We start from the raw sequence: 27,903 nt of genomic DNA, 5'->3' as shown, positions 1-27,903 counted from the left end.
CAAAAATGCAGCCTTTTCCCACAGATGGGGACATATGGGCCAGCACATACCTCATCTGCTTTAGAATAAGGGTAACTTTTCTACTCTTTGGGGTCCCAATCTCTTTTGGTTTCTCAGTTCTTCTGTAATACAGGTACAAGGGAAAATTAAACTCAAGTTAAAGCTTAAAGGATTAATTTCCCTACCCAGTTTTGTTCTAGGCAGAAACTTCATGCTTGATAGCAGAGTAAGCAGGACATTTTTGCAAGACTAAAGATAAAACTCATCCTTTAGCATCTGAGATGATGTATTATGACACATTGGTTCAAAACATCTATAATAAATAACCTGCTGCATCTAAGAATAGTATTCATAGATCAGCTTTGACAAGTGTACTGCCCTCCTGGTGCCTCTGGCTTGGGTGGGATTTGCACTCTGAGTACAGGCAAGATTTACCTTCCTGACTTTCCTTTGAATTGCAATAAATAGCTCATTATTAGCTACATTCACCTCTTTTCTCATTTAAAGTTTTGTTTTGACCATCTCTTGCCTTATGTTTTTAAGGTTTTCTCTTCATGGTCTCCTCCACCCCTGTCACATTTACGCTCAACCCAGTGCAAACACACACCATGCATTGTCAGGCAATCCCACTGATACCAGTTTCTGTCCTACCCTGTGTGGGTTTTATTCCCCTTTGCCCCTGCCTCCTCTCCCATCTAATGCATGTGCTCAGCATGTTTGTGCTACAGGCTTGCCTCAAGGAGAGTAGCTTCCTCCTCTTCCTCCTCTATATTTACATGCCTTACAGAACACTTTGGTGGTTCAGCTTTGTTTTAAACTAGCTTTGCTGCACTGAATTCAGGGATGCCAAATTAGAGGCAGGCAATCTGGTCTCCTGCCTTCCTACCGAGTTTCCATCTGTTCCCAGCTCTCCACTAGAGACTCTCTTCTCCCCAGCACCACTCTTTAAAAAGGCAGCCTCTGTTTTCTGCTCTGATTCACCATGAACTATGTCAACTGTCCCAGCCAGCCTCTGGGGAGCAAAGTGTTGGGCAGGTCTTGCCCATCACAAACAGGTCCTAATCAGTGGACGATAAACTACCTCACACAGGTGACCTACAGTCTCATCTTTGCCAAAGCAGACCCAAGGTCAATCAAAAGAACAATAACCCACACCTCCGTGTGCTCCTTGTAAAGGATGCTGCCAGTGCAGAGTCTGCTTTTGTTCCCTCTTTCAACAGTTAACACTGATGTTTGAAAACAGAGTATTTTACTAGTAATATTTATGAATTAGAACCAAATAATGCTGTACTAGCCTATAAAAAACAAGTGACATGTAGTGATAACTCTTGTCCAGTTAGTGCAGCTGTATAATCTAAATCCAGCAAAATGCACAAGGGAAACAGCACAAATCCTGCTGGTGAATGCCCCTCATGGGGAGCAACACTCCTCCGGGGACTGGCTTCAGCAGAGTCCCCAAAGTGTCGTATTTCCTTCACGTACATATTTTCAGTATTTGTGCTCAGACACTGGTCCGTGTGAGTCACCAAGTCCCTGCTTTGCTGGAGTGACCAACAGAACTCCTCAGGGTCAGCCACGCTTTCCTAAGGTAATGAGCCTTCTGGTAAGGCACTGAAAAACACGCTAAGTGACCTTCTCAGTTTACCATACAGTAATTCAAGGCCTTAACTTTTGCTTCTGTAGTTCGTAAACACATGTGAGAGTCACTCAGGATTCAGAACATGAGTATACAAGATGCCTTTGAATTGGTGGCTCTACAGTTAAAGACTTAGGTTATTCTCTTCTGTCTCATGCAGTTATACATAAATCTGAATAATAAAACTAAAAAGAAACTGAATCAAGATTTTCACTGAAAGATTAATTTCAAAGAGTTAGCTAATCATACTGCATCTTACAGAAGATTCCAAACCTTCTTAAAACCATCTGTATACTTTCAAAAAGATTTCAGTGTCAAGAAGCTCTTTGCAATTATTTGAACTATCCAAGTTCTCCATTTTGGTTTCTTTTAATCAACTGCTAAAATCAATTTAACATACAACAGGAAACCTTAATCATATTTACTTCTGGAAAAAGATGTTTGTGACTAAGTTTTTACTGTATAAGATAAATTAATTTTAGAATCTGCCCAGAGTTCTAAGTATTTCATAATGTTTATTAATTTTTCTGTAGCAGCAATCCTATAAGATGCTTTGCAAATGGAGCTAGTACAGTGTAATACAACAACAGTCTTCCCTTCTCTGACCATTAGCAAAGATACAATCTTTATACCTAAAAGGACACTGCTTCCACCAGCTCAGGAAAGGAGGCTGCGCTGCAGTAGGCTTTTAACCTTTACATGGGAAAAAAGAATAGCTTAGGAAGACAAAAAAGGGAAGTAATCACTACTGCTACTGTTTATCTAGGCTATTACGATCGAGCTCTTTGGTCAGGCTTATTTTAAAACTCAGTGACTCATTTCGCCTTGTCACATAAAGCATGTGCACTTTTGAGATGAGCAGTAGGAATATTGCTTACCTTGTTGAACTGGTGAATAGGCATTGGTCAGAAAACGAAAATGCCCTTTATTGTACCAGCAGATCAAGGACATGTTTCCCTTCATTCTTATTCTGTACTGTCCTCTGGACTGGGGAGTTTCAGGATTATTCAGCATGGATGGAGGTAGGCCTGTGCAGTCACTCTTCCTGGTGCTCAGCAACCCACAGCAGTAAATCTCTGCATGTGAACAAAAACATTCTCTATTAGCAAGCCACTGCATGGACCCTGAAAGCAAGAGCAGTGGAGCAAGTCTGAATGACTTGAGAAATGAAAAGAGAAAGAGCTTGCCCTACAACTTTGCAGTTCCACTGGCCTTCTCCTGTAATATCAAAGATTTGTGTCCTACATTAACGTCTCTGGAAACTGAGACAAGTGCAGAAAGCCTGCTGTCTTGATAAAATGTATTGACACCTCCTAAACGTTCATGATGAAATAAAAGAATTCAGGGTACCTTCTCAACAATAACATCTATAACCTGTATAATAGTCTTCACAACATGTTTAAAATTGGACTGCAAATAACCCCGACAGTGATATGCATTATGGAACAAATTAGAATTTATGGTCCAAGAGTCTTTAATGCTTAAATAAGAGAATAAATTGTGGAGGGAGCAGGGAGGCAGGGAAAGCTATAGCAGCTTAGGTGTTAACTGAAATAAATTGTCCTACATGACTCCCATAATGGTTTTGATCACAACATACATAGCTGACAAACTCCAGTTTAATCTATTACTTAATCATGCTGTCCAGTTAATGATTTTCAGCTCACCACTCCTTGTACCTGCATCAACTGGTTTGTTAAGGAAATGCTCCTTAAGCAATTAAGAACCACTGAAACTGCTAGTTGATTTAAAAAATGCATGTACCAGAAGGATAGAGAAGGTGGACATACAAGTTTAATGAAACCAGATTTTAGGGAAAGGAGGTAAACCAAGGTGCCCTAGTTGAATGAGCACTGATCTTGACTAGTACAGACATGAGAGGTTCCACAGGTGACACATTCTGCTGATGACAAAAGCTTCTTGGTCTTTTGTGAGGCCAATATGTGAAAGAAGCAACAAATAAAATCTAACACCACAAAACACATCTCAATGCAACCAGGTAGGCACAAACAAGATTTGGAAACAACATTAATAATGGCAATGGTTGAATTTGTCATTAGGTTGTGAAATAATAACGGACTGTTTCTGTTAGTCCAAGAGAAGCAGATCTTCTTCATCAAATTAACTGAACTCAAGGAAATCTTGGATGGAAATTTCCTCGGCTTCCCTAGGCTTTGTGCTAATCCACAAAAGTGGGGGGGAAAAAAAAACAACAAACAAACAAAGGGCATGGATGATGGTATCTGTGCACATCTTTCATATGGCAGCAGAGGCTTTTGGCAGTTTAAAGCTCATCTGTCAGCTAAGTCTGGTTGATCAGATTTTTCACTGGGCTGAATTCTGCATGTCGGACGACTGGATATCCTTACAGGGGACGTGCCAAGTCAGACTACCATGTCTGGTTTCCCCTGAGCACGTTGCCTCTGTTTTTGGGTTTCCATTTATGTGGCTTTTTTACCTCTGTTTTTCTGGAATGACCTGAGTGCTCAAGTGCACATGCAGCCTTTGTTCTTGGTTCATGTAGTGTCTGGCATGCTGAGCATCCCCTCAACAGCTCATAGATACTACAGGAATACTAATATAAAAATTGCTAATACTCATTAATTGGTCCATTTGCTGTGGGCATGTCTACAAGGAGCTCTTCCATCAGAAATTTAAGACACTCGTTTCAGAAGATCAACCAACACAGCAATGGGGCAATTTCATTCTGAATGAGGAAATCTGTACTCCATCAGTTTTTTCTAATGAATGAATTGGTCCCTCGAAATCTGTAAGTTTCTTCCCCAGAAGACAATGAGAAAAGCCTGCAAACTCGCAAACTTTGGCATTCACATAGCAAACTTTTAGAAAGTTTTCTTCTAGTCAATATTAAAATCTTCCTGCTCTGATAACAAGCAAGCCTGAGAAGAATTTCTTTAGCTGCCTAAAGTTTATGACTCATTGAACTCTCCAGGAGACTGCAAAGGTATAAAACCAAGCTAGTAACTACATTATTGTGCTACAGCTTCAAAATAGCAACACTCGTCTCTGAGATCACATAGTAATTAATTGTAGCCTTTTCTTTAGCTCAAGCAATAAGCCTGCAGAAAGCTTCCAACAGATGTTTCACTCCTCATACAGAATAAAGGTTCCACTCACTCCTGGGAACCTCTTTCAGTCTCAGGCACATACTGTGTAACTTTCCTGCTGTATAGGCTGGAAAAGTGTAGCACTTCTGCACATTTACTAGCATCTCTCATCATGGATGACACCCTTAATCTGTAGAGTTTGTTAAAACCACCCAGTTACTATAGCAATAGAAGCAATAAAAATGATGCCCATCTGGCTCAATGAAGTTTTTGTGTGTAATCAAATCAGAATCACAATAGGTATTTGCCACATACACTGAAGTCATTGGAGACAGGATGTCCTCCTCTGGTCTTTTTAAACTAACTGCAATGTAAATGTGTACACCTAAACTAGCTTAGCAAAGATGAGGAAATGTGGTGCAGTCACCCAAGATTCACCCTGGGGCCTCCAGACCCTGCAGACCTTGTGCTGAAGCCTCTTTCGCCACATCTTCATTAGTACCATTTGCAAAGTCTGCCAGGCTTGAGCTAGTTCAGACAAAAATACACAGAAATTCTGCAGTCTTTTATCCTGTATGCAATGCTGGGTCAAGTCAGAGCTAGGGCAACTGGGCGGCCTACTGTGGAAAGCAGGTGAGAGCTTGCTTTAGTCAATATGCTGGAGTTGCAGCATCCTGCAAAGCTTGTGGGAGTGCCATGGTCACCCAGGCTGGCAGCTCCTGCAGCTTTGACAACCCCAGGCACTCTGCGGGACAGAGCCAGTTGCTCCTGCTGCTTCAGAAAGTGCAAAAGGGACTTCAGGGGACCCTATGTTTAAGAGATGCATGGGACACAGAGCTTTAGGAGGGGCTGTCCTCTGTAATGGACAACACTAATGCTTAGAGACAATGAAAAAGGGATGTGAACTATGAATGAATGTCACAGCAAGTAGCAATGACAGTTGTTTGCTTGCAGAACAGAGAATTTGGGGCATTTCAGTCCAGGTTTTCAGTTCTATTCAGAAGCCAGAGAAAGAAATGCTTTGTATGATGTCCCCTGCAAAAAAGAGATCTATTCAGGCTTTTTATTTTGAAAAAGATCAAAATGCCCTGTCTTATTTTCTGAAGTTTTCTCAGCTCTTGGTATCTTCAGAAATCTTAGAATTATGTTCACCAACACCCCTTTATATTACTAGGCACATATTCTCTACTGTGGTACAGTGAAGGTGCTACACAGCAGGCTTTCAATAAAGAACTATGGATTATGCGGTAATGCATGTGTGGGTTAGGGTTAAGAAAAGCAAACAACAGTTAAGGTTCCCAAAAGGTCTTCATAGAATCACAGGATCCTATGGATTAAAGGATATTTCAGGTTAGAAGGGAACTTAGGAGGTCTCTAGTCCCATCCCCTGCTCAGAGTAGGGTCAGCTCTGAGGTCAGACAGCGCTGCTCAGGGCTTTATCTTGTCTGGGCTTGAAACTCTCCAAGGACAAAGACTGCACAACCAGTCTGGGCATCCTGCTGCACTGTGCACAGGACAAACCTTACATCTAGTCTAAACTACTTTTTTGTTTCAGTTTGTTGGTTTTTGTTCCTCCATGATGCACCACCGCAGAGAGCCAGCTCCATTCTAGAGTCATAGAATGGTCTGGGTTGGAAAGGACCTTAATCATCTAGTTCCAACTCCCTGTCATGGGCAGGGGCACATGCCACTAGACCAGGTTGCTCTAAGCCCCATCCAACCTGGCCTTGAACACTGCCAGGGATGAGGCAGCCACAACTTCTCGGGGCAACCTGTAACAGTGTCTCACCACCCTCACATTGAAGAATTTCTTCCCAATATCTCATTATACCTACCCTCTTCCAGTTTAAAGCCATTCCCCCTTGTCCTGTTACTACATATCCTCGTAAAAAGTCCCTCTCCAGATTTCTTGTAGGTCACTTTAGGTACTGGAAGGCTGCTATAACTCTTGAAAACCTCCCTAGGGTAGCATAAGGCTGCTATGGGGTCTCCCCAAAGTCTACTCTTCTCAGGCTGAACAAGGACATTTCCCTCCCCATAGTCCAGCCTTTGGTCAGGTTGGTGGTCCTCCACTGAATGTACTCCAGTGTATCAATTACTTTTTTCTACTGGGGGACATGCTGTCCAAAACTGCTCTGAGTAGGAGGCATTAATTATCTCCCTCAATCTACAGGCTACTGTGTTGTTAACACAGCCCAGGAGAGTGTTGGCCATCTTTGCTGCCAGGGCTGCTCATGTTCAACTCGCTGGCTCCAAGACCCCATGTCCTTTTCATCAAGAATTTTGAGATGAAATAATACATTTTTAGTGGGTGATTCTTTTTAGATTTTACAGAATTCCCTTTAGTTGCCTTAAACGTCAGTTTAAGTTCCCCCAAAGTTTACAGTTTCTAAGCATTACCTTACTTAAATCTCCCCCTATTTTTCCTTTTGATTTGATAGTCCCCCCAAAAAACATAAAGCAGTGAAGATCAATACCAGTCTCTTTTTGTTTTCAGTTCTCAATGGGATCATTCTACTGCTAATCCTGCTCTAGCCCAGAAATTAAGTTTTCTTAAACAGTAAAAGTGCATATGTCAGTTTGTGTCTTGAACTGTCATGAGCAGCTGAGCATAGATGATTTTCAATAGGCTCTCATGACACTTCTTGGTCATGATGTGGCCTTGTTCAGATTTTGTCGGCTAACCCACATACCAAAAAAAACATTAAGGTCACTGCTGATGGTGGTGATGTGATACATTAGGAGAGATGTCTCTATTGAGTCTAGGCTTCTCTGCCTGCCTCTACCCAAACGTACTGCCAGTGCAGTAGGATCCCAGCAGGTGCTGGCAATACATTAGCTGCTTTGCAGTAGTCAGTAAACACCATCTCTTCCAGGGCTCTTCCAGACTTCACTGCTTGATAGCTCTAGCACCTTACCTCTCCAAGTGTCCCATAGTCCTTCCAGTTCAACACCACCCTGCAAAACCTCTGAGCAAACACAGATAATTCCATGGCCTTATTAAACAGAAACACTTTCATGTTCTCCCCATGCTTTTCTTTACATATAGGAGGGCCACACTATTTTGAAAAAGCAACAGACCTTCTATCTTGGCTTCCACCCACCCCACAGTGTCACCCCTAGGAAGGTGACAGAGTGTACCAGATCTGAAATTGAATTTTGGAAACAGCTGTATCATTAAAAGTTTTATGAAGTCAAATAACAAATCCTGAACTAAACTAAAATCTCAGTATAGCATTAACATAGAAACATTAACATAGAAACATTAGCATTGACTTTCAGACAGAAAGTCAAATTTACATGCTTTAGAAAGACATTACTGAATTTGCTACCTGCTAGATTAGACCTCCCATTTGTAAGGCAAAGAACAAAAGCAAGGCCTTTAAGCAATCTTACTTAAAAGGTTTTTCCATCCTCATTTTGAACTTTAAGAAAATTTAAAGAAGATTTAAAGAGCAACTTGGAAAGTCCTCTGTATAGTGCATTTTCATGAATGAGAACTTTTTTTAGAGATGACCAACTTATCTGTACAAGGAATTGAAATATCAGTGAAGCCTTTTGGGAGTTTTTGTAAATTCAGTGGCAGGAGGCCCCTAGGTCTGTCATAATTTAAACCCAGTGAGTCACCCAATACATACTTTGCTTCTCAAATTCTTCAAAGAGATTCAGGCTGGTAATGCTTGGGCCTGTGAAGATGATGTAGTTCTTCCCAGAGGCATTCTGACAAAGGTTTTTGGCCACCATACTGTGAAGCTGTGGTTTGTTCTTCAAAGCATCCAGCCCGTCAGCACCACTCCCTTCTTTGAGATGGACATAAATCTTAAAATGAGAAATGGGAAGAGAAGTCAGAAGGTTATAAGGAATCCAGAGGGAGCAGATGCAATTGCTAACATATCTGCTCAGCTCAACTGGAGACAAGCTGAGAATCAAGGCAGCAGACACTTTTTATATACTGCTAATTAATCTAAAGTCCCTTTCAAGGGACTGTTGCTTTAAAACCATTTCAGGTTAGCTGGCACAGCTACTGATAAATACAGTGTCCTTCGCCTCAGTTTAAGGGCTTTCTGAGGTTCTTGTCACTGTTGTGCAGTTTGAAGATTGTCTGTTTGGCAAGAAAAGACTCCAGTCATAACTGAAATTATGTGTTGTACTGAATCTGCATAGGCTTCAATGCTGCCAGCAAAAGGAGAGCATGGGAACCTCAGTTTCAAGAAAGGACTCTACAAGCTGACCAGAAGAAATGGCCCATTAGCTTCACTGCAGTGATGTTCAGATCTATTTCTGTTGGCAGGAACCATTAGGCTGCGACAAAAGTGTGTATGCACCCTCACAAATGAGAGGAGCCAGCAATACACATACCCAACCAGCCAGAACATCCTCATCAAACACTCCAGGCACAATGCTAATTCTCAGGTCATGATTTGAAGATAACCCACTGAAACACACTGAACCAGGAAGCAGGGTACAGTGCAATATGCTGCTGTTAATAGGAAAATGCCTGGCTCACTTGCATCAGCCTGCAGTAGCTTTAGTGTGTATCCTGCTACAGTGCAGACCTCATCACGATGCATTTCATGAGAGCTGTCACCATCACCTGTAGGTGGACATACATGTTTGGTTTAGAGTGCAGGAACATTTATCCCTTAGTAACATGACTATAATTAATGGAACACAGTCCAACTGAAAGAGCACTTGAAGTAAAGCTGTTGAATCATTCTTATGAGTGATCCCTCTAGAATAAGAGTCTTCTGCACTGTCACGCACAGGGAGAAAACACATAACCCTTCCTTTGTACACAAGCCTTTGATTTGATTTCACTGACAGTATTTTAAAAGCCTAATTTCCACCAAAGTTGAATACTTATTAAAATCAACTAGGCATCTGACCTTCAACTTGTTCTGAAAGTCAGCAGAAACAGCCTGCTGGAAAGAGAAATGAGAAGCAGTAGACAGTGTGCTGTCACTCAAACAGTACTGTAACCATGGAACTTGCAAAGATTTAAAAACATACACACATGCAAATTTTCTGAAAAATTTGCCCAGGCCCACCTTTGTGAATTTGGCTCCGAAATACTCAAACCTTTCAGGAATACCAGAAAATTTCACCCATCAGAGAAAAAGCTAAAATTTGCTCAGTATTCAGAGGCAGGAAAAACGAATTTTGCCTTGTTTGTTGGAGTGATGTATCCATGACAAGCTTTTGTTAAACTTGCTTGAGACCTTAACCATCCAGAACGTGCAGCATTACTTTCCTCTACACACATCTGTTTCTCTTACCAGGACATTCCTTCATACAGGAAAGTTCATTACAATGCTCACAGAACAAAAATGTTCATACTTTTGTAGTAATGCTCTCGATATATCTCAATGATCTTAGAGAGGAACAAAATTCAGATAAACAGCTTCTCCCTATTTTAGATGGCGTATCTCTGAGCACTGGTGTTCTAGACATACTAATGCAATACTCCCTAGCAATTTGCACCTCATGGAACAGACCCGAGAGGAGTGTTTCATGTATAAAATCTCTGAGAAATAAGACACGATTCGCATTTTGAAGTAATTGACATGATAAAGAACAAACTTGGCATTCAAGGACAAATGCATGCTAATTCCCAAAAGAAGTACAGCATATATTAAAAGGAAGTATTAAACATACACTATTTATCTAAAAAAACACACCAAAAAAGTAAAACTAAAAAACCAAAACCAATCCTTTTTGGTAGAAACAGTTTCCAGATGAGGACAAAGGAAGGAATGTTTGCAGAGACCCAGATCATGCTCCATTCACTTTTGAAAGCTGTCAGATTTGTGCTTTCCCAGTGCTAAAGCTGAGGGCTAGCTAATTATGAGAAGTCATTTAGGTTATTAATCAGAGCTCCAGAGAGGTAATTCATGATTACTGGCATCAAAATTTAGATTAGGTTACTGGTATTCCAGTACAGAGACTATACATCAAACCTTTAAAATCTACAGACAAGGCAGTGGAGATGGAAGATGCAGACAGATTAGTTTCAACCTTGGATAGCAGCTAGGCTGAAAACAAAGAAGGAATCTCTAAGTCTATAAAAAGTGTCCTACATCTTCCCTCCCTTATTGCAGTAAGTCTTGGCCAACTGAGAGTCTCTCCTACCTCATGCTTACTTCATGTTCCTTGTAGAGCTACCAGCCCTCCAAGGGATGAGACAGTCTGCTGGCACTGCTGGTCTGCCAACTGGTTCCTCGCTGTGGGCTGGTTTGGGTCTGCAAGCAGCTAGTTTAAAGAGTATGCCTACCATGCAACTGTCCACTGGAGTACCAGTTTTCATATTTGTATGCTACATGTTCCATAGGTTTTGTTAGCAGAGTTTCCTGTGCACCTGGCACCCTTCCTCTGCGCTCCTCTATTTCAAGGGTTCTTTGTAATGGTCACCTTGTGATCCTCATTCCCTTTTGCTTTCTTCACCTCCCCAGTGCCCTTCACTCAAACATCCATACCCACTGCTGAACCTCCCTTCCTCCTCCAATGTTAAATATATCTCCCTTTCTTCTCCTTGGCCATTTCCTTGCCTATCCAAGCACAGCCTTTGTTCTTCACACCACTTTTCTTGTTTTGGAGAAGCATCATTAAAAGCTTTATCATGCTCAGCTCTATTGGAAGATGGGTGACAGCAGCATAATGTTGGAAGGCATAAAGGCTGCTGTGAAACAGTGGTTGGGTACAGAAAACTAGCAAAGGCATAGCTTCAAATATCCTTGCAAGTGCCTGGGATCCCATATGGTCTTTATTTTCCCTCTCCCCATCCTCTTACCCAGCATATTTCATTCTACCTTAAATGAGTAAGATCCTGCCTACTGAAGCCCACACCATTCCCCACCCACTCTGCAATGCATTAGAAGCGGTATTTAACAGTTAGCAGTCTGCAGATAAAGCACAGAACTGCCAGAAATTGGCTGCAAGACTTTCACAGGCACAGTCAGATGCTGCTCTCTGAAAATGTTTGTTAAACCATTCACCAGAGCTTCTGGTTTGCCCTGTGACAGCGTTAGAGCTTTGTGCCCTTTTCATGTGCTCCAACAGCAAAACGACATCAGAAATACAGGCCTGACAACTGTTGCTGGACAACAGATGGAGATGCTGGCAGCAACATCCTCTGCTTCTGTGGGTGACAGTCAAAGCAATGCTTCCCAAGTATCGGTAGAGATCACTTTTAGTGTGTGTCTTTTTCTAGTGGCTACTGGTCCATTTGATCTACAGCACCAAATGAGTAACTTGTACAGATGTGACCTTATCTGTCTTAGGAGGCAACTAGAAGTTGAAGCTCTTTATTCAGCAGTACTGGTACACACATGGAGCTTTCTCTAGTCATCCCTCAATTATTTGTTTCTTATCAGAACAGCTACACATTGAATTCTGCCATCTCTTTCTACAGCAGCCCTACTGCATCAGATACTTACAATCCAACATGTTTTCATCCTGGTACAGCTCCCTCTTCTCACATCATTTATCTCGTCCCTCAAGCCCTCTTCTCTTCTACCTTCAGCCTCCGTGCAGCATCACAACAGTCTCTTCCCTTTAAAAGCCTGACAGTAAGCAAAGACCTTCACAGTCTCTGGCTCATCAGTCCTTCCACATACAGCTGCTTCTGCCCCTTCCTATCACAAACTCAAAAGTAGGTATCAGTCAATATCTTTGAATGCCTGAGTGACAGAGTATGGGTGAAAACTGTGCTGAGTGATTCCAAATCAAGAAAAAGAGGGCAAAACTGTTCTTGAAAGAGGCACTCAGAAAAGAGATCACATTTCTGAGTAGATTTCACATGTTGACAGATCAGAGGTAAGTCAATCACCCGTCATTCAGAATCTCAAACCATGCATGTTTGGCTACAGAGGCAGACTGCTGGAGAGAATGCTACCAGAGAAAGAAATGTCTCAGAGTAGACCTAACCCATGCTACAATTTTTGCTCTGTGCTGGCAATCTACTCTATGGAAAATTCATGTGAAAGGTTCAGAAGGTCTTGTGAGAAACTGAGTAAAAAACTGAGCACTTAGGAACAAAAGCTGCATCTTGACTGCACATTTAAGAGTGCCCTAGAAGCTAAAATATTGGCAATTCTGCTCATATTCAAAGCTCAGATGGCAAATTGAAAGCACTTGTGAATAGAACATCCCAAATACTCTACATTCATACATAATTGAAGCACCCCAGGGTACAATTCTCAGATGAAATAGATGACATTTGGAAGGAAAAAAAGGGTGGGAGTAGTAATAAACAGGAGGAAGATTCTTGAAAGCTACATTGTCCAAAATATCTCACAAAAGGCAGACTCTAAACAACCAAAAAACAGAAACCAAGTTTTTCAATGACACAATTAGAAAAGCAAGAGAACAAAGAAAGGTACTGCCATACTTTTTGGATCCTAAATAGCTATCAAAAAAATAGTTTCATTTCTCTATAGGCTTCACAGCCTCATTGACTCAACTGCTCATTGCTAGCGGTGCTGTCTAGATCCTGCCTCACTCCGTCTTCCCCTCTCATCCTAAACCTCATCTCTAATTATTGCCATTATCAACACTGTTGAGAGAATCTCCTCTCCAGTCTCACCCCAAACCTGCTGCTGTTTATATTTCCACCTTCCTTAATGCCCTCTTCCCAGTCAGCTCTTAGGTCTAGCTCTTTCTCAGCAGCTGCTGGCACCACTGATGGTGTCCTTACCGAGACCAGATCTGTCCATTTGTTTGAGCCTCTTTTCATTCTCTTCCTACTGAAGGCTACTGTGAAAATAGCATACAAAGGACATGCAGCTTTCCCCATCTGTTCCCAGCTAGTTCTTGGGGTTCCCTACAAAGCTTTCTTCTCCCTCTGCCTCCTATTTTATATTATTTCAATATGCATTAACATACAGATCCAGCTAACATCTTCGTGCAGAGGATTAGCAAATGTCTGTTTTGTCTGCACATTTTCTTCAAAGTTTCTAACCAGATCTTTGGGAGACTGGCAGAAAGATGCTGGTAGAGTTGACAGTGCCAAGCCAGTATGACTTAAAATAAAGCTCTTCTTTTTCCTTCCCATGATATTCCTCTTCCATATGATTTCTTTATCACTGAGGGCACTTCAACATCTTACCTGCATGGTGGACCAACGATCAACACAAATTTCTCTCTGTAGCTTCTTCCAGCTCTTCAATACCTTTCTTAGAGAGGATGCAACCCACAACACAATTGCTAATCCATGCATTGGTACTGCTTCCTCTTAATGCTGCTTTGCTAGAGCAGGGGTTGCCTTTTTGTTCCACCCACAGTATCCAGGCACAAAAGGATGGGATCTGTGATGGGTATTCCTATGGCAAAACTATTAGGTGAGGAAGAGAGGAGGCTCTGGTGCTTTTAGCCTCCTTTCCCCAGCAGAGTTGCACTGAGTGAGAGCAGCTGCAGAAAGGACACAGCTACACAGGTAGTTTTATCATCAGAAACTCCAAGCACCACAGACAGGAATTAAAAAATGAATTTCATTCCTACCTGAAAATAAGACACTAGGACTGTGTGTAAACTCTGGGAGAGATCTTTGCATTAGGTCACATTTAGATGTTTGGGTTTCCCATCCATCTAGAAACATGGTAAGATTGTAAACTCTATAGAAATGAATGAGGCTGGCCTATTACACACATCTGCAAAACTACTTTCCCACTTAATACCAGTGAGCAAGAGGATAATTGACTTTTAATTGAGATCTGAGATTCTCAGATGCTGACAATACAGAACTACATGCACTAGAATGCCAGAGAGACTGGTGGGAACCAGAAGAAGAAAGCAGATAGGATTTTCCAGCTACCAGTAACTGGAAAAAAAAGGTGATCATATTTCCTGGGATCTCCTCCCAGCCAAAGCCTGACCTTGAGAACCTACTCAAAGCAGCCTGTACATCTGTGCATTCCAGATGCAACTGTTCCATCAACAGAGAAATTATCAGGGCACTGTTCAAAGAAGCCCAAGGGCTCAGACTAATCTCTAAACTGAACTTACACAGGCTGAAACACCAACATTTCTGAGCTGCTTTATTAAACAAACGCACAGATGGCTAACTCTCTTGCAACTCTGACCTTGAAAACAAAACTAATTCCAGGCTTATTTACCCCTCCCTTTCCCAGTGACTTAATGCACTTATGTGGTGTGTTGTGAAATTATAAATTCTTTGGAGGATCATCTAAGCTTCCTTTAATTTTGGAATTAAGTTCTTACTCTGTAAAAATCAACAGGGTTATGAAGTATTCGAGCTGACTGCACTCTGTTTGAAATCAAGAATGAACTACAGTATTCACTATAAAAGTATGATGTTTACATTGTTTGGGGTTATTTTTATGCAGCTGAGACCTCTGCCACTGATCTGTGGAACAACCTCAGACATCTGCCTTCACTGAGTCTGCTGTTTTTCAGAGAGAGTCATTTTTTACCTTCTTACGCAGGAGCCACCCTGATCCAGGTTGCACTCTTTAAATACCATCATCCAGTAATGTGCAAAGATGCAAGCTGCAGAGACACAATTCTTTTTCTTAATCTGTTCCAACTCATCACTTTTTAAGGGTAAGCAGTGGAAAGTGGGAACTCACATTCAGTCCTAGCATAAGGATCTAAAGGACCTCATAACTCTGAGCAACACATTTCACAGTGTTATTAGTGAAAATGAAATGTATTGTTGCAAGAACTTTCTTCCAGTGAACGTTCTGCAAGTGCAGAGCCCATATAGCTGGGGGCAGGGACAGGGTGTGGGAAAGGAAGAATGTCCAGAATAGCCTCAGAGAACAAATTTCATCCAAAGGAATAGAAAAGGATACACACATCTATAAAGTCATCTCTTCTCCACCGTATCATTCCAGTTTTTAAGTGAATAATTAGGTTGATGAGGCAATTCTATTACTGACTATCATGATTAATATTGCCTGACCATCCCTTTTCCAGTGCTCTCAACTATCCACTTACTGCCTTCCATTTTGTTGATTGATGGTTTTTTGGATCAAGGCCTGTCTTTAGGGTTATGTTTGTGCCATGAGTCTGGGGTTCAGGATGAAGCGCTATGGGAATAGGTCATCCTGTCTGACTCCCCGTGAGGTTCAGTGCATGGCACCAGCTTCCTTCTCTTCCTTCTCCTTCTGCAAAATGACCAGAAAACCTTCTTGTGCAGGAGGAGTTATGCAAGGACCAGGCATCATTTAGTAACAGTTACTCATGTCCATGTTACTCATGACCATGTTCATTCCTTATGAGCCACACAAGAAAAGGAAAGAGAACATAATGTGTCCCTACAAAATAACTAGTCCCGATTAGATAGTTGGGAACTCTCAGCAGAGTTTTAACGAGCTCTATTGCTGTATCTAAAATGAAAGAGTCCTACCAATCATATTTATTAATATATCTTGCAAGTCTTCCAGACTTTTTGAGAGAAATAAAAACTGACACAAACAGAGTTTTGATTTAAATAGGATGACTTAGCAAATACTCTAAGAAAGAAACACTTCTAAGCTACTGAGATCATTTTAACTATAATCGAGATATTAAAATATGGTTTGAAAAGTATCTCAGTGGTAACACACATGTAGAGAAATATATTGGAAGGAAACAAGGGAAGCAAAGAGAAGATGGAGCAGAGAGGGACATCTGTGGCCCTGCAACCTGAACTTTCTAAGCCCTCTTCTACAGCAGCAGGTACTGCCACTTGATGTCCAGCATCAAGGATAGGTGAAACTGAATTAGCCTGATTTATAGTCCTATTTTATTCAGAATAAAATGATCTTGATGTCACCATGGGGAAACAACGAGGGAGGGAATTCATCCAGACAATACTGCAGGATTTCTACATATTTCCAAGCAGGTGCTGTAAAATTTTTCTGACAGTAGATAGGTGATAGACCAGTCAGTCATTAATTATTAGGCAATAAGTCTTTCCTTCGTGATGGCAGTTTCACAAGAGATGGAGAAGAAGGTGTACATGTGAAGGGAGAAAACACTGGATTTTCTTTTTAGTTAGATCAATTCTCTCTATATGTTAAAGACAGGGAAATGAAACAATCTCTGTTTTAATACAGTAAATAAACCAACCAACAAATATGTGCTTTGGATTCTGCAAGACCTTCGTGTGATGCATAAAGGAACATAGCATTTTAAGTATACCATAGTAGAAGATCCCCATCCTCACCAGACTAGTCTTTTTCCATTTTAGCATGAACATTCATGCTCCTGTATATTCTTTGTCACCCTTCCCTAAGGTCCCCCTCATCCAATCATTTTAGCATGATGATGATAATTACAGCCAAGTCATGGAATGAAAATAGAAGGTGGCTGGTAAGATGGTCCTGCATGTCATCTGGATGCAAGTGAAGCATGAGTATCTAATTCATTAAGGGAGCAGGAGGATTAGGATGGCACTGAGCATCTATTCTATTTAACTGACATTCCATTAATTTACTCTCTCAGTGGACAGGATGGGACGTGCAACGTAATGATAACTCAGAATCTGAAAACTCTGGCATGTCTGACGACTTATTAGTTTGGTGGAAGTTGGTTGGGGGGAACATGGCAAGAGAGATCACCAAACTTTGTGCTCACTACACATTTTACACTTCAGTAATAAGATGCATGTGGGACTGGTGGAGTTCACCTTGGAGGTTAAGGACACTGCCTCTGTGTAGCAAATGACTTTCCAAAAGGCTTGAGAGCAGAAACTCCGAAGGATGTTTCACAAGGTGGATCTATTTGTATCGGACAAAACAACAGCTTTAAAACCAGGATGGAAGATGTATGATCCCAGTTTTCTTCTTGGAGTGAACAGCATTGCTGAAAATGGAAACCCCTGTTCCCAGCAAGCCTCTTTTCTCACATAGCTACTCAAGCAGTCATAGTGATTCACAGATCGAATTCTACTGTGAACAAATGTTCAACAGCAGCAAATCCACAGGCCCTGCAGTTTTAACATGCATTCAGCCTGAGCAGGCAGTATGCATGTCCTGTCTGCCCCTTCGAAGTGCTGCTCTGGAACATGCAGGGCACCGTGTTTTCATAGAAGCTCTTGGGAAAAAGAAATTAAAAAAAAGTGCACCCTCACCTCTAGGCATCAAAATAAATTGACAGATTTTTCAAGATCTCTCAAAACACATCAGCAACTGGGGAACCTGAGAATTCGAAAAGTTGTCCCCAGTGTTCTATAACACTAAATAAACCCTTTAACATGTCTCCCACTCACGCTCATATCTCACCTTGAAGCCACATCAGATTTTATTTCGTTGGTAGAGAAGTAGAGGTGTGAAAAGAGATGCAACAGGAAATCCCACTAATATGTTTCTCACAGAAAAAGGGACATCATGACACCACAGTGATTCAAACTATTGGATACCACTGGCTATCACAGATGCAGCCTTTGAGAAGCTGACTCATTAAAAATGACAGAAGTCACAGTACCTAGACATTTAAATAAACTTAGGATGTACAGACAGACCTTTTAACTCTATTTCAATTTAATTAGCTTTGGGCTGGCAGCCAGATGGACAGTATTAGAGACAGGCACCCTCAGTTAAATCATACAGCAAACAGCATCAGGAACTTGTCATCACCATCCGTTGTATCTAGTGTCTGTGGGAGTCAGAGGCCTGCTGCATTCAGATTGTAGCCCCCCACAAGGCAATGAAGAGAAGTGACTGTTACCTTTGGTCCTGCAATATATTTGAAGGGTCTGATGGAACTGAATCAAGACATCTGAAGAGGTAAAACCCACCTGGCAGATGAAACCAGTGGATGAGCATTGCCGAACCCAGAGACTGAATTTCCTCTTTTTCCTCTTGCGCAGCTCCCTCTCCGTGCAAGTGGCAATGAAGACAGGATCTTCATCAATCAGGGGTTCATGCAGTACCTGAATTGGCAAGAAAGGGGAAAGGGGAGAGGGAGAAACAGATGGATGTATGATTGCTGAAAAAATAAAAATGGTGCTTCAAATTCTTCCAAGGAAATACAATCCTTGCATTGCGCTTGTGTGCATCGTCTCATAGAAAGGAGCAAACCCACTTTTGTTCAATGCTACCATCCAACAAAAAACAAAGCCTGGTCAAGCACAGTCCATCGTGGATGGCTGCTCTACATGCGGTTTACAAACACTGCAAGGCATGGCACTCACTTCTCACTAGCAGCTGCAGTTTGACATCCTTCCAAAATGTGGCCTCTACCTGTCACTATCAGCTACAGTTCAATATCCCTCCAAAATGAGGCAGGGGATGGGATGGGATGTGGAGAATATTAGGAGCATCCTTCCCCAAGCTTCAGCATCAGCTTCATCTTGTCTGGAAGAACCTCTTCCACCCAAACATCCCCTACAATACTTTGTAAGGTACACTCCTTGGTTACAGAAAAGAAACATAAACAGCAGAGGGAGAGAAATTAAGGAAGAAAAAGGTGTTTTCTGCTGCCACTTAAGGAAGTGCTAAAGATACAGAAAACTTTTTTTCCTGGTGGCAGCAGCTTCAGGAAAGCCTCCCTTGCCTCAGGAGCTGAAAACTTTGAGAAAAAGAGACAGAAAGATAAAGGGCCAGTGGCAGGAATAGAAAAAGATAAGGCAGGCTGGACCAAGTAATGAAAATCTGTGAAAGTGAAGCAATTTCTGCATTCTGCATCCAGATGATATAAGTGGTTCCCTGTTCCTATAGCTGTTTTGTAACGTTTCTCTCCATTAATTCTGTAGCAAAGTCGTTGAGTTTTACACTATAGGACCCACCTATAGAACAGCACTGTTACCTACTTGCAGCTCACAGGCAGCTGTGCATAACGTATACATCCCCGTGAGTTGTTTACCAAGTCACTTGTGAGATTAAAAATGCTTGGGAGCTGTTGAAAGATCTCGGCTAATGAATGCTAACTGAATTCAGACACCAACACCTACATCAGAGCAAGCCACTGCAGGCTCACCTCCTACTAGTCAAGGCGAAAGCAGTGCCAGTAGGCCAGAACCCATACTCTTTTAAAGACATGTAAAGTAAGTAAGACAGGTTATGATCTAAAGGAGCCCATTCTTTCCCAGTGACATAACCCCAGAATCTAGACTCAGATACAGGTATCTACAATGCAAAGGCTCGCACACTCAGACCAAGCCTTTCCACTCCTGCATGTGTGCCACTTCTGTGCACATCTGCATGCAGCTCATGGCAGAAATGAGAACAAAGCTGCATTAAGCCTGGGAGTGATGCTCGTAGGAGATGTGGTGGATAAGCAGTTAAGCACCAGTGATGAGCAGCTGCTGGCCTCCTGAATACAAGATGCTTGTTGAACATCACTCTGTCAAGCCCAAAATAGGCACCCGTGCCCTCCCCATGCAGTAGCGGCTGCACACTTTCATTTATACGCACTCCAGTTCTTAACAACTCATAAAACATTCACAAGACCATCTGAAAGCACTCTTGTGAAATGTTCAAATTATACACCAAAATGCAGATGCAAGCAAGGAGAACTGCACACAAAGCTATTTGTTCTTAAGGCTGCAGCTGCCCTGTTTCCCCACTGGAGCCAAATCCTCTTCCTCTCTCAAGGTCCGCACAAAACCTCTCTTCTTCTCTGAAAACCACCTGGGGCATTTCACACTTTCACCTCAGGGAATTCTGACAGTGTTTTGCAAATATTAAACACGCCCTCATTCACTTTTGCCCTTCTGTCTCTTCGGTGCAGAGGGGAAGACCTTGGGACGGGGTTGGACACACCATTAAGAATTCCTCAGCTTCTGGAAAAGCCCTCCTACCTGCCAGATCCCACTGAGTGATGTGGTTCAACTGTTATAAAATCCCTGCTGTAAGACGGAGAGCAACAGAAAGAAAAGGCTGTACAAGCATCACTTGAGGACATTTTTTACTCTCTGTCATTAGCTTAGCTCCCTCCTCTGCACCACAGCATCAGCTTTCCTCACAGCAGCTCTACTGCATCCTGTTTTCTGCCTTCTAAGACACAGTAAGGCCTGTCAGCCTTAAATTTAGAAAGCAAATCTGAATTCTGAAAACATCTCCCCATCTTCCTCTTCTCCCTGCCCATGCTCATCCCTGTCTTCCCCGAGAACCCAGAGCTTCCCCACCTTTACACTATCCCAAATGTTTAAGTCATTCCCATTTCTCTGTAGGATGACTAATGCTCCACTGAAATCCCTACTGAACTGCTGAGAAGAGGGAACAAAACCAGAAACAGAGCAGGGCAAGATTTGCTGTTGCTGCAAAGGGGAAATGTGGACAAGCAGGGAAACTGAAATGAAAACCCTAGAGCTTGCTGTTGCTTTCTCCAGAGAGGGTGAAGTGTTGTCACGCCCTCCATGTGCAATCACTGCTTCAACAACTAAAGGACTTTGCAAAGCAAGGTACTGGATTGGTTGTGCCTCCTGCTAGAACAGTTGATCCCCATCTCATTTTCAAATGGGGCATTTTGTTGCTTCTGGAATTGACATGGTTTTCTTATAACAAGAGTTAGCCTTGTTGCCACTGGCCATTCCTATTAGCTTGTTCACCTTCCTCTATTCTCAGTCTCCTTGCTCTTCGTGTAACCTCAAATCCATCTCTTTGCCAAATCACCATGCAAAATGTTATTTGCTCCTTCCCCATTCCCCATTCTTGCTGTCACTGCAATACCTGCTTTTCCAGGAGTGAGCTTACTGCCCCCATGGCATATTGTTCCCTGCTTCTCATCTTCCTTGATAAAAATCTACTTTCACACTTAATTGACTCCTACACGTATTCCTTGCTGCCTCTTCACCATCTTTGACTCATTTCCCAAGCCCTCCTCTCTTATTTTCACTTCCTTTGATGCAAGATATCTTGCAGATTTCTTCATAGAATTATCCCCATTTTCTTCTCTCAAATCCCCAGTTTTGTTCAGATCTAAGCAGCTCCTCGTCTAGCTGCTTCATTCCCCACAGCTATGCCACTGGTTTTATGAGGTTTTTTCTCTCTCTTCCTTATAGCCATCTTCATCCACGCTAGATCTTCTTGCCAAGCTTTCACTCTTTGTTTTCCCCTTAATATGTACATGCATTCTAAGTGTTGGAGAGGCAAGACTCCAAGATAGGATTCCAGCTCCATCCCACAACATCTTTCATTCACTGAACAAAACAGCTAACCACTGTCAGGAGTGCCTTTCTGCATTTTAGATCATCTCCAGTGCTCTTTCCACTCCACAATTCCACCCATCCTGGTCTCACCACAGCCCAAATAAGTTTGTAGACAAAGCCCAGAGCCAGTAACTCTTTTGCATTTGGACTTCCTGGGCTCCATTTACTTAGGTAATGAACCAAGATGTCTTTAAGATAGCATGTCTTCCCTTAGCTCCATGGCCATCCCCAACACAGGCTGTATGTTCAGCCTGTCTCCTGGAGAAACTGCATCAGCTTGCTTTGTGTCTGGCTTTTGGTGGGTACCATCCAGCTGCAAACAGAGTTCCCTGGGTAACTGCACCTGTATGCACAGATTCAGCCATTGCTTCTGCAAGAGTAGCTTGTGCTTCTGCCTCTTTGCTCCAAAGCTCCCCCTGTGTAAACTAAATTCTCTGCTAGTATCTGACATCTCTGCTTGCATATCTATCTGTCAGTTCTGATTTTATTATGCTGCATTTGAGATCATGTCCCTCTCCTTAAGATAACCCCATACTATCTCCTTTTTTGGTCACTGCAGACATCCCTCTCCTGCTGCAGATCTCACTGGCCAGTAAATCTGCATGTTAGTCTTTACCTCCATGTCTTCTGAACCAGCAGTGCCTGCATTTTTCATGCTTTCTGAGTAACAGCTCCAAAATGTTACTCATTTTAGAGTAACAACCCACTCACCCAGTCATGGTTCCATCCAAGCCCACAGCATTCCTCCAGCAGTTTTCCTTCTGCCCTCAACATAAAGCAACCTTGCTCTACAGATCGACTAGCTGGAAAGCTATTCTCCTTGTCCATCACACTGGCCACATCACTTTTCTTGGTTTCTCTGATAGCTCTTCTTCTCAAATATGTCAGATACATTCTTTCTCTTCACTTTCAAAGTCCTGTTTGGCCTATCCTCGTATCACTGATCCTTTTTACCGTCATTCAAAGGTTTACTACCACCTCTGATGGAGCCATGATTTCATGCTCCTCTGCCCATTTGTTCAGTCTTTAATCGACTGTCTTTAAAGAAAAAAGAAAAAAATCAGTTCTTACAGCACTCGACTACCATTAGGCAATTTAAAAATAGCCATAAAGGTTCATCATCTTCTGCTGTCAAACTCTCCCTAAAATCTGGCTTCACCAGAGGATCAACTGGCCAAAAGCTGCAGGACATCAGCAATTTACCTGGCTATACAATATTCTTATTGCTCTTCTGTCTTGCTCCATGTCTTTTACTTGGCTGACATCCTCTGAATACTTACGTATTTGTATTACACTCACAGAAGCCCTAAGATGGAACAGTCCTGGTTTGGACCAACACCCTTACTCACAAAGAATCATTTTGAAAACAAGAAAACTGAGATATAGTCCTAAGCAAGGTCTTCTAATTCAGAAATGCCCAATACCAAATCACATTTAATCATGAGGACACAAAAGAGCTATGAGTTGATCAGCCTGGTTTTGTACCATTATGTTTTCAGACAAGCTGCTGCCTAATGATGTGAGTTGGTTTGGAAGAACTGTGATGAAACCGCTGAGCTGTACTGATACCACTGAGAGTAAAACACAAACCAGCCCTTAGTAACCGGCCAAACTTTAGCACCATGCCCTTGGAGCAAGAAGTTGGAGTTACGTCTCCCTTTTTGGCAGGGAGTTCATGCCTGCCTGAGGTAAGGACTTAAGCCAACTGTTCCCAGCTGATGTTTCGTGGGCAGATGTAGAACTGTTTGGTTCTAAGATGCCAAAGAGAAGGTACTTTGGAAGGAGAATGAAGAGGAAAGTTCCCGGATTTGTGCTCCTGACTTCTCCCACACCAGTCAGGGACAGTCAGAGACAGCAATCTTGTCTAGTCACATCCTGCTGACAAGCATATAAATACTCAGCAGGCACAGAAGGATATTTGAGCAGTGATGTTATTTTCCTAAGCTCCTCTGGTTTCTGGAATTGAGTGTATACCCTTGGCAGGTGAGTACCCTTGAATCTGTTGCAGTATAACTCCTGAGCTCAGGCAGCGCCTCCTCCCTGTCTCCAGGCTTTCAGTTGTACACAGTAACACATCTACAAAGCTAAGCAGCAAAGAGACAACACCAATTCCAGGTACAGACCCAAAACTCCACATCTTGTTGCTCAGATAGAGGCAGGAGTAATTTATACAGATGTCAGGGAGGGACAGGATGCAGAGAATATTCCTGTCATTTCTACCCAATCTAGGTCAGGACATTTTTTTTTTACTTTGCAAATTGAAGCGAGTGCTGCCGATATACAATTATAATGTTCTGGGCTTTCAATACCTTCACAAGCTGGAGAATAATTATTTCCTTTTGTTTGCTCAGTATATTTAGCAAAGTAATTATAATTCACTAGATTGTTTTCTTTGTTTTGGTATATTGGCATTATTCTCTCTCTCTGTTTCCTTTCATAGAAGCTATGGTGTCATTTTCACATGTAATTTTTTTTTTTTAGGACTGGGGGTTACAAATGAAAAAAAAAACCAACCTCTAAATACTTTCTAACAGAAATGCCACTTGAATCTTTTCTAGCTCTCCAAAAAGAAAAGATAGACTCTACAGAAGAAATAAATGCGAAGGCAGATATTGCATTACCTGCTGGATGCAGACTGTCTGCTCCGTCCATAAGGGCAATTTAAACATGGCATTTTCCTAACCCACGCTCTGTGAGTCCACGCTGCCAGAGGAGGAAAATCAGTAACAAGTCTACCTACAAGCCAAGCAGCCTTGCTGCATTCAACAGCAAAGAGCCCAAGCTATTCCTCTGCTTGATGCCACTTACAAGATGTTAGCCTAAAGCTTGAGTATAGATCACAGCTCAGGCACAAGCCACCCAGATACCACAAGTCTCACGTTTCAGATACAGGTGTACCTTAAGAAACAAATACATTTTGAACTTGGGATTCTAGGTATCACTGATTACAGAAACCTGGGCCCCTCTTCCCAAAACGCTTTCAGAGGCAGTACATCCAAAGGCTCCTCTGAATGGGTCTTTTCCTTGTCTTTTCCCCTCGTTTCTGTGTAACTGGGTTATTATTTTTAACTATTTCTCACTGGGCCTGACATTTTGGGTTTGATGTTCACTGCAGTCCACTAATCTGCACTCAAGACGATTTCCAGGGAGAGGTCTTTCCTGCTGTTTTGAGCAGATGGGGTCCACGCCTCTTGAGACAAGCAGCGTGCAGCCCTGCCTGATGGCACCCAAGAGGATATTAGGCCTGGAACATCCCCCAGTAGACTACTGGTGCTATACTAAAGTATTTTTAACAACAGATTCAAAACCTTTTTCTTTCTCACAGTTATTTTTGAAGCTGCATTTTAGTGCTTTTTGTTCCTCTCAGTACCACTGAAATGTGCTGTATAGGAATCACTGATGTGAACACTGACAAGGGAACAGAGAAGTAGAAGGGGAAGAGAATTGGCTGTCACTACCTCTTTCCCCTCCTTTTATTTTTTTTTATTTAAAGTAGCATCAGCTTACCAAGCTCAACACAAGCATGCATTTTGCTTGTGGAGATTTAGACGTCTGGCCACTGCAAAAGGATGCTACGATTTTGTCAATTCAGTTCTCAAACCTTGCTCAGGAGGGAGGAAGGGAGAAAGGATATACATGCAAATCAAATTTTATCCTTTAATGGATTTGCACTCACAGCATGTCCCACAGCACACCATTATAAGCATTTACATTAGACACAGTGATCACATTTCTGAAGCCTTTATTTTCTGCCCATTGAAGACAGTGGCCATAAGGATTAGATTTCATCTTAATGAGAGCTCAGTCCCAACAATATTGTGTCTCTCACTGCCCGTTTTGTCTTGATGGAAATACACCTTGCTGGCATGGCTTTGTAAGAACACTGCCCCCTCCCTCCTTCTCTACCCTAACAGCTTTTTAGACAACTGTGTTGTCCTCAATTATACAGATACGATTGTTATTTTCTATGAAATAGAAAAAAATGGCAATTGCTCCCAATTTATTTTAGGCACACTTCAATGGATGTGATGCATCTTTACTAATTTTGTGCAGCAGGCAAAAATATGATGCTCCAGAGGGGAAGCAGAAATAAAAAGAGGATGATGGACACAACACCCTTTCCAAATGTCTAAGTGAAATCTTTATATTCTGGTAACAGAGTTGGTGGAAAAATTATTTCAAGCAGTAATGTATTTCATGCTTATTCTTTTTTTCTTTCCAGACTTCTGAATGTAACCAGTATCAACAGCTCCAAAAGGAGATCGTTTATACTGGAACAAAGTTTAAATTTTGTATGATGAATATTAGGAAAGTATTTATTTGCATTTCAAAAATAAAAAAATTGATCAACTGTACACCTGTAGTCAGACAACGACCAGCTACATAAGTTTCTGTATTTAGTTCCTTACATTATCTGCCCAGTCTGAGTAGCAGTCTCCCTACAGAATGGCATTCTTCTTTAGCCCTAATTGGACTTGGAAATGAAAATTCCCTGGACTCCTGTTTGCTTTTATTCCTGGTAGTCTAGAAGTATTTCCAGTTCCCTCGCACTTTGGTTGCAAGTGCATCAGTCAGTTTTTCCATAGGAGCATCACCCACCATGAAAAATCAGAAATGACACAAGGCACAGGCAGTGCTGCTGAGGGCAGCTGACAACTGCAGCGAGCAAAGGCACTTGCCCCCCTGCTTATTTTCCCTTCGCTCTGTCGTGCAGGGAAGGCTGCGCTGCTGGACCATACCACAGGCACTGACTGCTAAGGTCAGGGCTGCTCACTGCTAGCAAACTCAGCTCCTGCATCCAACCCTCAGCCTCTAGCAGGAGCAGTGACAGGCTTTCCCTCCAGCCCAGCTGCACCAGCTCTGCCCTTTCCACTCTCCCTCAGAGGAGCAGCCTGCAATTTCCCATTCTCAGGATAGCAAAACCTAGTGGTGCCAACCTCACCTGAGAAGTGACCTGGCTTGTTCAGACCACCAAAGCAAACAGCCCCAGCTCAGAGTGCATCATCCCTTCTGAAACATGCCAGGTACCTGAGTACTCATGTAGGACAGTCTTGCTTTCTCTCATGTTTCATGGAGGCACTACAGCATGGCTTCACACTGTGAAGCCCCACCTCTTTCTTCAGGTAGCTGAGCTCTGAACTTTCAGGCATAGCAAGACAACCTAGAGCACGTAGGTTAGAAGTTCCCTGCCTATAGGTTAACTCTCACCTGGGCTTGCGAAGGTCTAAAAGCGGAGTCAAAGCCACTCTGCAGAGAGTCCAGAAAAGGCTGGATTTTGTAGAGGCCATGCGTTGTCTGGCTCGAGCGGAAGGCCACAATGTGGAAGTACTTCAGGATCTTCTCAAACCGTGTTTGTGTCATGATAAGTGCAATGCTCTTGTTGCTGTAGAAGCCGCTGCTCCAGATGCTGAGAACAGACTCACAGTGGTGGATGCTGGTTGATATCATGTAGCCTAAGAAGGCTTTCATTTCTGTCAAGGTGACATCTATCCAGGCATCGTCACTACCAAACCTCTCCTGGTACTTCTTGGCATACATGTTAGTTTGGACCACCATATTCTTTAGTACATTGTCAGGGACAAAGAGTTGAAAAAAGTCCATGGCACTGGCAGTTAGGGGCATTTTTCGCGTTGGACCTAGGACAAAAGCGAGAAGGGAAGGTAAGCTCACTCCTGATCATCCCCAGCACCATGTCCAACACCAGCAATTTAAAGCAGGATTAACTTTCCTAAAGCAGAAGAACAAGGCCAAAGTGATAACATGTCAGCTAATTCCTTTGAAAGTGTACCCACTGTCTGACAGATCTCATCAGGAAATTCCCCCGCCCCCCCCTTTATTCTCTGCTTTCCTCCTATATGATACAAATACAACACACTCTGAACAGTTTCTTCCTCTGCTCTGCACACTCAGTTTGTAGCACACAGGTCTATGAGGTAGCATGCATTTAATTTTCCCACTTACACACCATCTGTACCTCTTACCCTCAGCAGCTGTTCTGGCCTTTTACGGGACAGTATTGTATTTGTCCATATGCATGTCAAAACAGTGCCTTCCTCAAAACAGCCCAGAAGAAAGGTGTCTGAGCCCTCCAGAGAGAGATTGCTGCC

General features: G+C 42.3%; 1 protein-coding gene across 1 annotated transcript in view; it reads right to left on the bottom strand.

The window, feature by feature from the left end:
- Positions 1-27,427, bottom strand: part of PGBD5 (piggyBac transposable element derived 5) — a 32,934-nt gene extending 5,507 nt beyond the window's left edge. The window contains exons 1-4 of the mRNA XM_010023525.1: positions 27,005-27,427; positions 18,443-18,577; positions 8,343-8,523; positions 2,515-2,712 (exon numbers count right to left, since the gene is read on the bottom strand). Coding sequence (XP_010021827.1) covers positions 2,515-2,712; positions 8,343-8,523; positions 18,443-18,577; positions 27,005-27,418 — 928 coding nt within the window. The 5' untranslated portion in view covers positions 27,419-27,427. The remainder of the gene's footprint in view (positions 1-2,514; positions 2,713-8,342; positions 8,524-18,442; positions 18,578-27,004) is intronic.
- Between the last annotated feature and the right edge of the window lie 476 nt (positions 27,428-27,903).

The sequence above is a fragment of the Nestor notabilis genome, unplaced genomic scaffold (assembly GCF_000696875.1).
Source record: "Nestor notabilis isolate BGI_N333 unplaced genomic scaffold, ASM69687v1 scaffold2391, whole genome shotgun sequence".
Taxonomy (NCBI): domain Eukaryota; kingdom Metazoa; phylum Chordata; class Aves; order Psittaciformes; family Psittacidae; genus Nestor; species Nestor notabilis.
The sequence above is the reverse complement of the archived record's forward strand: the minus strand, read 5'-3'. Positions and strand labels throughout refer to the sequence as shown.